Raw genomic sequence first — 9,381 nt, 5'->3', positions numbered from 1 at the left:
AAACTTTGTTAGGAATATGTGTTCAGCATTAAGTATCGAAAAAATAACCTGAAGGCAAGTCCATATTCTTTGAATATTCTATTTAAAGAAAGTGAGGGTACCTACCGGGACTCTCCACTCGCTTGTAGTGATATGGGTTGATGCAGACCTCTTTCTGTTTGGAGCCAAACGGGTACTCGCACACCTCCAGGGGCTTGAGCTCATGGTGGGACTGGAGGTCTGGCCAGCGCCACACTCTGCAGTAGATTACATGAGGCAGACCTTTCCTGTGGGAAACCTGTAGTCGGCCATCCAGTGATCTTGGAATGGTTACACACTTGCTAGGCTGCCCAGGGCAGCTCAGAGCTTTCTCCAGGTCCTCCATAGCCCCTTTCTTCTTCTTCAGCTTTTTCACGAGCGCATCCACTGCCTTTTCTGCCCATTTCTCCTCCTCGTCTCCCTGCTTCCAGCCGAGCAGGCGCTTGACTGCTGGGCTCGTGAAGGAGAAGAGACTGGACATGGAGGTCATGCTGGATGCTGCAGTGTAGTGTAAAACTGAGGACTTCTGTGGTGGCTGCACAATTCAGGGGGACCAGGGGGGTCCAAAAGCCCCCTGCTGATAACCTCCAATTAGCGTTAGTAGCCTAAATAAGTGTGTTGGAATGCGTGGTCAACAAGAGAAACCACTTAGGTGTGTGAATTTGAGTGTGTGTGCTTGTGTGTGTAAGTATAAGAGGCCAACAGAGATGAGGGGTGGGGTCAGGAGAGGAGGCTTTAGCCTTGTCTGACCAAGGACAGGAAGCAGGGGAGGGAGGGGAGTCAGCAAGCAGGACGCAGCTGCTGCTGCTCAGGAAGAGCCCTGCAGCAAGCGGTCCGGAGTTGGGTCACCACCACTGATGGAGGGAGAGGGGGTGCAGGCTGCAGGAGCGGAGATCAGGACCTCTGTCAAACGGACAAGCTGCAGCAGGTCTTACCGGTGCAAGATGACAGGCTAGGAAATAAGGAAGACACTGCTTCTCAACAACAACTCCCAGCTCCTCTCCAACCAGTGCACAGTCAGTGTTCTACTCTGCAAGGCTTCTGCAAAACAAACAGAGAAGCAGATGTAAAGATTAGCAAAACACTAATTTTGTTTGGCATTACGTATTTAGATAAACAGGCAAATATTCCAATATCACAATCAAAATACATTTTTAAAATCCAATTGTAAAAAGAGTTTGAACTTCAGCATAGCATGTGACAAACAGGATGATTAAAAAGACATGTGTGCCCTTTTTTGATCTGACACATTATTTCCATAAAGAGACTTGCTAAAACTTGGAAAATTCAGATTCTCTGAAAAAGGTGTCACATGTACAACTTGCAGACAGTCACAAATATGAAAACCCGTTGAAACACTCTTGACCTTAAATTAACTTAGAAATAAATAAATACATAAAGTTACCTTTATTTACTGTTATCAGCCATTTTGGCGTTGCACAACCATGAGTCATGAAAAAGCGTAATTCTGAATCACCACCTTAAAAATGAATGGAGTATTGCTTCAGGATGTCTCTGATGAATGCCGCAACAAACTACTGTTTAGAGATACGGAGTGTTTGAAATAATCTTCCTGACACACAATTACACTAATGAAATGCTGCGATATCTGACACTTTTGCGTATGTCATGCAGCCCCAGCCCGAAGACAGTTCAAACACATGTAGCCTGCAGCAGCTGTTTGGGGGCTTGTGAAACCAGCCTTAGTTAAAAAGGAAGTGACCACAAAGAGCTGCTTCCTCCCTCATCCCATCTCTTCCCCGATCCCTCCCTTCCAGCACACAGCTGTCCAACAGCACTGCACCCACTTCCACTACTTATTGTTCTACATGCACATTAAAGCAGAGGGAAACCTAGAAGTAGAACATGTAGGCAGGCAAAGTGATACATCTAGTGATACATCAAGTTTTTTCTGATAGTCACCAGCTGCTGTTTCCACATAGCCTGATCAGTCAGAGATTTGGATGTAGCAGGACTCTATTAGCATGGATCACCATTGCACTGTAAAAAGGGGTGATCAGTAAATGCCAGATTTCAACATAAAGACATGTCCAATCTCCCTGAAACGAGCAGTAACATATTGTTTGATGTCGAGATATAACTTGCCGGAATGGGCCGAGCTGATTTGCATCTGAATGACTAACCCTTCAGATAAAGCTCTACAAAGATCATCTCCACTAACTGATAACAGTGCACACTCATAGCTCTTTGTGTTTTCACTTTCAATGACATCAAAGAGGCTGAAAATCAAATCAATCTTGCCCAAACATATTTTCTCAAAGCCACATTTTGAAAGGGGACTTGGGGATAACTGAACCCCGTTTTACTGATCATTGCCTAAGTTTACTGTAACCATGCTTAAGATAGTTTGTGATCTTACAAAAATCATCAGTGTCTCCTTAGAATTCCTTAGCACATGGGTGATATACAATTACAACAAAGACTTTACCAAACATATTTTGTTTATTGAAAGACAATGTTAAATCATGGTCTTTGTTTTTATATTTTACTATAGTCCAAAAGAAATGCCTTGCTTTTTTCCCTTTTTCCACATGCACAATGTTCACATAGTTTTAGTTTAAATTTAGAGCCACTGGATAATTTTAACTGAAGTAACATGTCAGGAGACAGTTTTGGTAACAAAGGGATATAATTCATACTAAGAACCAATACTCATCTGAGGCTCTTTTCCAAAAACCAAAACCCTTCCATACAAATGAGAAAAGAAGCAAACTGGAAGAGGTAAACAACAAAAATCATCCCAAATCGCTGTTATATTGGCCTGTATGAGTGGTTGATTATCACAGCCTGGTGGACTCTTCAGAGGTAACATTAAACTAATGCCGTCCATCTCGCTTTAACGAAGCGTAACATTTAAAAACTCAACAATACTTTGCTCTACTGTGCGCGATCTGCCTTCAATGCTTGACAAGTCTGAAGTACAGGGAACGGACAGTATGGGAGACCATTGAGTTAAGCACCCCCCACCCAGAGAAAGAGAAATGAGATTCAGAAAATCTAACGTTAGCGTTACACAAATCCTCAAACAGTAGTAAAAATAGCTTTTAGCACCGCTCTAATTTAACTCAACCACAGAAATACGCAAAGTCATAATATAACACCTTATTTTAGTGGTATTAGCGTACCCTGGTATGTAGCAAGCTAATGCAAGTAACCTCGAGAAGTTGCTAACTAGCTTAGCAAAAGTTAACAGGACACAATTTGTTTAGCTTAAACTTAGTCATTCACCTTATAAGAACCAACGTATCTCTATCGTCATCTAGTTTAAGAGTCTACCGTTCCAGAACGCCGTTTCCTCTGTTAATTTGACTTTATGAGCCATAAATTTACCTCTTAACGGTAGGCAAAAGTTAGTTCACCCTTCTTCCTCCTCTTCCTCCATTCCAGAAACTTTTTTAACTTCTCAAAACTGAGGCTAAGCTATGCTAGCTGTTAGCCCAGCCCTCCGAGGGGAAAGTGGCGAGCCTCTGCCCAGCGTACCCTGCTGATGTAGCTAGCTAGCTAGCTTGCTGGAGTTCACTTCCAGTCTTTTAATGAAACAATTCAATAACAGCTTAGTCACATACCTTTTAACAAGACACACAAGCCATGGCAATACGTTTTCTGTGTTACGTTCAGGCTGGAGTTCCTACTCTCTCAAATATGTTCTCTCTATTTCCACAGTTTCTTCCCTCCGTCTCCCCGTGCCATGTCCTCCAGATCCTGGACACAAGTAGCTAGACTGGGAGGCGGAATGCATATCACTCCGCTTTACTAACAAACTAGTGCTCGCTTTCCGCTGAGGAGAATTCGGTTCTTACTGCAGTGACTAAAACGTACTACCACAACATAAGCTAAATAGCTCTTTTTTAATGTTTTTTTTTTTTTTACAAAGTAGTACCATTAATGGCTAACTGTTTGACACATGAATTCGCTTCCCTCGCGCAGAAATAAGGGAATGTTCCTAGTGAACAAACTTTTTCCACTTTTGGCAGTTATAGCTAGATTATTACACTCATAGGATTCAAACATAAAATTAGAAGTTGCACCTCTAAACGAAATAAACATTAGCACTGCTGGTCTATTTAAATTCGTTATTGATGCTCCAGTGTACGAAGTGGCAATTCTTACGGTGGTCGTGCTGCGGCTCTGTAACGTCTCACAAGTTGCTGGCTCCACTCAGTCTGGAGCACTGCGGTTTGTTGTGTATTGCTGTCCTTTGTTGTCACTTGTTCCCAGTTTTAACAGTTTTAATCAATTTAATTTATTTAAAGAAACAAACTGATAATTACTAGTTAACACACGTTTCCGTAGACGAACCGATACTCTCTGGCAAGATAATGTTGGGAGTGCGGATTCTTCATTCAGTCTTCAGAGTCAGATTCCAAATGAAATGCGTTGTCCATGTTCAACCACTAGAGGGCAACCTACACCTGGCTAGCTTTGGGCAGTTGGAAGTATAATTACATCGAATTAACTGGTGCAGTTGGTTTGTGTATTGACGATTAATCAATACACAATCAGTCAATATAATACATGCTCCCATCACATGCAGGCAGAGATGTTGCATAAGTTTATACACCCATGCTAAAGTTGATTAAATAGAGGAATAAAAGAACAAAAAAAACATCTTTTGGAAAGTGATCTTAATTCCTTCATTTAAAAAAAATTGGAAAATCCAACCTTTTAAGCACACCAATTTTCTATGTGAATGAATAATGTATCATAAATACATAAATGTTCTTCCTAAAAAATTAAATTCCCATAGAGGCAGGCACATTTTTATTTTTAAAAGCCCAGGTATTTAAATGGCTCAAGATACTATTTATCTAGATACTAGTTCCTTTGGTCTTTGGAATTAAAAGACCTTGAAGACTTTGGATTTAATTCCCACATGGCATTTATTAACCCTATAAATCATACTCATGGGTCACTTTTTGATCAAGGAATTAGGAGTGGGTAAAGTTTACATCTCTGCCGCACTGTCTACAAGGATGTATCCATTTTCTTTTAAATGACTGCATGTCAATCATTGCTCATGCACAAACATTTCATAGTGTCCTCCCCTCCCCCTTCTTGGATATGTTCAACTTTGCCTTTTATTTTTTTTATTTGCACTTTCCACACACACACACTAAAAACACAACACACACACACACACACACACACACACAACACACACACACACACACACACACACACACACACACACACACACACACACACACACACACACACACACACACACACACACACACACACACACACACACACACACACACACACACACACACACACACACACACACACACACACACACACACACACACACACCCCACAACACAAACCCCACACACCCCAAACACACACACCAAACACACCACACTACACAACACACACACACACACACACACACACACACACACTATCTGTATAGCACCTTGACCTACTATATTATTAAAATAAAGTGTCATTTTGTCCTTTCTTTGATTTACTTGACAGCATTGAATAGCCTGCTATCACACTAAGCTAAGATTCAGTTGTAAAGTATGCCTTTACAGATGTAAATACATTTAACAGAAATGAAGGGGGGGGTTTTGCTTGGTTGTTTGTCCATGATGTAAGTCATATGATTTTGTGAATCATAAGAATGCGCAAAAAAACACAAATAAGATACTAGTACCAACTTTAATAAAAATGATTAGCTGTACAGTGTAAATAGGCTTTGGTGGATGAGCTTACAGTATTTTTTCCTACAGGGGCGCAGTGTTCAACCAGCTGAGCCGTAACAAGACACAAAGAAACAGTGCAATGTTAAAAATAAAACAAATAAAATAACTAAAAATGGAAAATAGAGTGGTATTTCATATTTGTGTAACAGCCCAATCTTAGTAAGGAACTAACTTTGTAAATGTGTATTGTGATGGAAGTATAAGTATACATTTGGCCAGTGTGAAATAAAGCCTTGAAAATAACAACATTCACATAAACAATTTTCTGATTAAGGTTGTGATAAAGACGGTTCGGTTAAAAAAAAAAAAAAAAAATAATAATCTGGGGCGGCCTCTGGCTCACCCTGTGGGAGCGTTCACCCCATGTAGGCTAAGTGTCACCCCCCCATCTCTCTCCCCCTTTTATGTCTATCCACTGTCACTACAATAAAAGAGGAAAAAGCCCCCAAAAATAATCTTTTACAAAAAAAAAAATCCCCGCTGCCCTTAATGTACATGTGCTCGTAACAGTGAGTGTATGTACATCCATTTTTCTATACTTTTATTCATTTCCCCCCCCCTCTCAGGCTCAGTGTGACAAGGATTGTTAAGTTACATGTTTATTTTACAATAAAGTTATAGTGACTATTCACAGATCATGTATTCCCAGCAAAACAATATTGGAATGTGTTCCAAACACTATTTTTTAAATTACAAATATTGAGAAGGAAAATGTTTGCAAATCTTCTCAACATTTCATTTCAGCAAATGTCTTAAAACAAAGATGTTAATTACACCAAATTAACAAAATCCACACACTTGAGTGCAATCAGTGAACTACTTTTGATTCAAACTGATTAAATGATCAATGTGAAACGCCATTGGCCCGAGTACGTGATGGGTCACATGATCAGGACAGGAAGTAGTACACAGCAGGTTCCTTGGAGAGCAGCATTGGATATATTGTAGGGACATGACCCCGTTTCCACCTCAAGAGTCATCTTTGCATGTTTTGTAACTTTTAAACTTTTTTTAATCCACTTGCACAACCTTCACAAAGTATTGCTTTCATTATCCGCAGTAAACCATCGGATAATGATTTATTAATGGTTTTAAATTCAGAGTAACTGGTCTGGATTTCACATCAGATTAAATAAAAAAAAAGTCACTTAAAAATGATTTGTCTCCTGCCTGCAACCAATCAGATTTTTTTTAAGATGGTAAATATAAATATTCTGCAATGACTGCCCTGTATTTCAGAGCAACTATCCACATTAACAGTTTAATAATTTAGCTTTACCCCAGTTGTTTTAGTGCTGCCAAAATATTGCTTATTGCAGCCTCCGAAATGTGAGGATTTCTATTTCATTCCATACTTTCCAGGCTATTATCACCATGAACCAGAGAACCAGTTGATTGGAATGACTGTTTTTTCAAGAGATGGTTTCCATCTATGAAAAAAGGCCAGTTTAAATAATATGTATTTGTTGCAGTAAGGAATGAGGCTTGCTGCATGCTCTCTCCAATCATGGACATGCTAATAATGTAGAGAGGCCCAAAGACCTGCTGTCCTTAATAATACATCCTATGTGTTTTGTGGTGTGGATGTCATGGTGCTTGGCAATGATGTCGCTGTTCTGTGCTATTGGTTTTGACATAAAAAAAGAGATCTAATGAAGTTAAAGTGTCAAATAAAAGGAAAGAAAAAGGGCAGTTTACAACCCACATGTCCTAAAATAGACCAATGGGCCCATTAACAGGAAACGCATGTGTTTAATTATGTTCATTTATAAAAATGTCTCGTTGGCAGATGTTCTCTGATGGAAATGTGTATCTTTAGAAACAAACTACTGAGCATATCAGTAAGTGTTTTCATGCTTGGGCTTCTTTTTTGGAATTTTTGCAAACACAAGACTGTAAGCCCCGAAGGGCCGACACATTGAATTAGATTGAAAAAGTGGGAGGAGGGGGGCTGAAATTAAGCCGAGAGACTGAGGGTCAAATGCAGAGACATAGTCATGCTGGCATTTAAAAAGTAACTTAATAAGTTACACTCCATGAACCCCTTCTCCCTACAACCAGTTAAATATATGTCCTTTCCATAAGTGATGTTTTTAACACACAGCCACTAAAGCGGCAATCTGCTTTTACTTTAGAGTACCTTGGCATTTTCTGTAGCATCACCTGGACTCAACAAGCACTTACTGAACAATGTGTCAAATGGTAGTGGATGCTAACTGATCTGTTCAAGTTACAATGCATAAATGGTCGGCAAATGAAGGCACTGGAAAAAATGAGAGTATTTGATAAAGACATCACTACGTTTTACTGTAGTAACATACACAACATATTCCTAAGCAGCATCACACTCTCATATCACAGAAAATATGAGGAGCAATAGGTACATTTCATTTCATTTCATGAGGCGAAAAGCTGGTGAGCTTTGACATGAAGTGGACACAACAAACGTCTCCTTTGGTGCTGGACACTATCTGTCCTGATTGTCCAACCTGAGGCCACGGTCCAAGGCGTCCTCAGAGGGAGTGTCTAGGACAGGATTGACAAATCCCTCAAATTCAGTGTCTGCGTTGTCCTCTGGAAGGGTACTCACAAAATCGTTCTCCCACTCCAGTGCGTTGGAGTCCTCGGAGGCCGAGGTCGGGCCACTGTTCAGCGGCTTGGCGCCGGGCCGCAGGGCGGCGCGCAGGATGTCCTCCTCCGTCCGGGACCTCTCCCAGGCTGGAAGAGCACGATTGATTCCTACAACACAAGGACACGAGCTTTCATTCTGACAGCAGAAGGCAACAAAGTCAAAAACTGCTTCAGGCTCAGAGTATCCAAGTAACCTGTTCCAAACCTAATTTAAAACTTAATATACATTTCTTTTTATGGAACCTAACCTAGATGCCATATATGTATATCAGGGTCTTCCCTAGTATTATACGGTAGGTGCAGCACCTAGGTTTAAAAAATGTAATATCAATCGGGAGCATCTAAAATGACTTTTTTTCCCCAGAAGTAATGGTTGTAGTTGGTTTCTGATGGACTTATTTAGCAAGTTTTGTATTTAAAGTTCTTGATTGTTTTGATTATTTATTATCTACTCTTGCTTGTCCAACGTTTTAAACACAGATAATGTAGTAAGGGTCCAAAAGTATGTCAAACTGCATTTTTTTTTTATAAACTTAACATTTTCTCAAAGGAGGACCCTTAAACCCCCAGACAAATTCCACAAACTGAGGGTAAACACGTAGATACAGTGCAGGATCTTTAGTTTTATAATCAGAGCTGAATTGGCTGTGTGTATATTAAAAAAAATATATACAGACAGCCCCTGTGAGGCCATGCATATTATTATGCATTGTTGTTGCAAGGCAACAGACACTGTGGGACTCCTACCTTGCAACAGCAATGCATAATAATTACCACGTATGAATCATACTAAAATGATTAAATGATATTGTGATTTTCAGTGTCTTAGTAGATAAAATGAACGTGAAAAGAAATGTGTTTCTGCTGAATGGCAGACAAGAATCCTCGAATACCGACATATTTAACTCCTGTTTAAATATTTTGGATGGGACTTTTGACGAGGGTTGATAGATATAAGATCCGCTGTATGCACTGTGCACAAATGGCCTGCTCTGCCTCT

At 40.1% G+C, this 9,381-nt stretch overlaps 2 protein-coding genes across 7 annotated transcripts in view; both read right to left on the bottom strand.

Moving 5' to 3' along the window:
* The window catches only part of smad5 (SMAD family member 5), a 12,559-nt gene extending 8,157 nt beyond the window's left edge, over positions 1-4,402 (bottom strand). Inside the window, exons 1-2 of one of the 3 annotated variants that reach the window (XM_032510872.1) lie at positions 4,150-4,402; positions 106-1,059 (exon numbers count right to left, since the gene is read on the bottom strand). In XM_032510872.1, the coding sequence (XP_032366763.1) occupies positions 106-508 (403 nt within the window). In that variant the 5' untranslated portion in view covers positions 509-1,059; positions 4,150-4,402. Of the gene's footprint in view, positions 1-105; positions 1,060-3,369; positions 3,521-3,605; positions 3,781-4,149 lie in introns of those variants that run through there. The other 2 variants (XM_032510870.1, XM_032510871.1) reach the window with 2 other exon arrangements.
* Positions 4,403-5,687: 1,285 nt separating this feature from the next.
* ap1ar (adaptor related protein complex 1 associated regulatory protein) overlaps positions 5,688-9,381 on the bottom strand; it is an 11,323-nt gene continuing 7,629 nt past the window's right edge. For all 4 annotated transcript variants that reach the window (XM_032510879.1, XM_032510880.1, XM_032510881.1 and 1 more), the window contains one exon: positions 5,688-8,489. In XM_032510879.1, coding sequence (XP_032366770.1) covers positions 8,218-8,489 — 272 coding nt within the window. In that variant the 3' untranslated portion in view covers positions 5,688-8,217. The remainder of the gene's footprint in view (positions 8,490-9,381) is intronic.

This window comes from Etheostoma spectabile, unplaced genomic scaffold (assembly GCF_008692095.1).
Source record: "Etheostoma spectabile isolate EspeVRDwgs_2016 unplaced genomic scaffold, UIUC_Espe_1.0 scaffold273, whole genome shotgun sequence".
NCBI classification, from domain to species: Eukaryota; Metazoa; Chordata; class Actinopteri; order Perciformes; family Percidae; genus Etheostoma; species Etheostoma spectabile.
The sequence above is the reverse complement of the archived record's forward strand: the minus strand, read 5'-3'. Positions and strand labels throughout refer to the sequence as shown.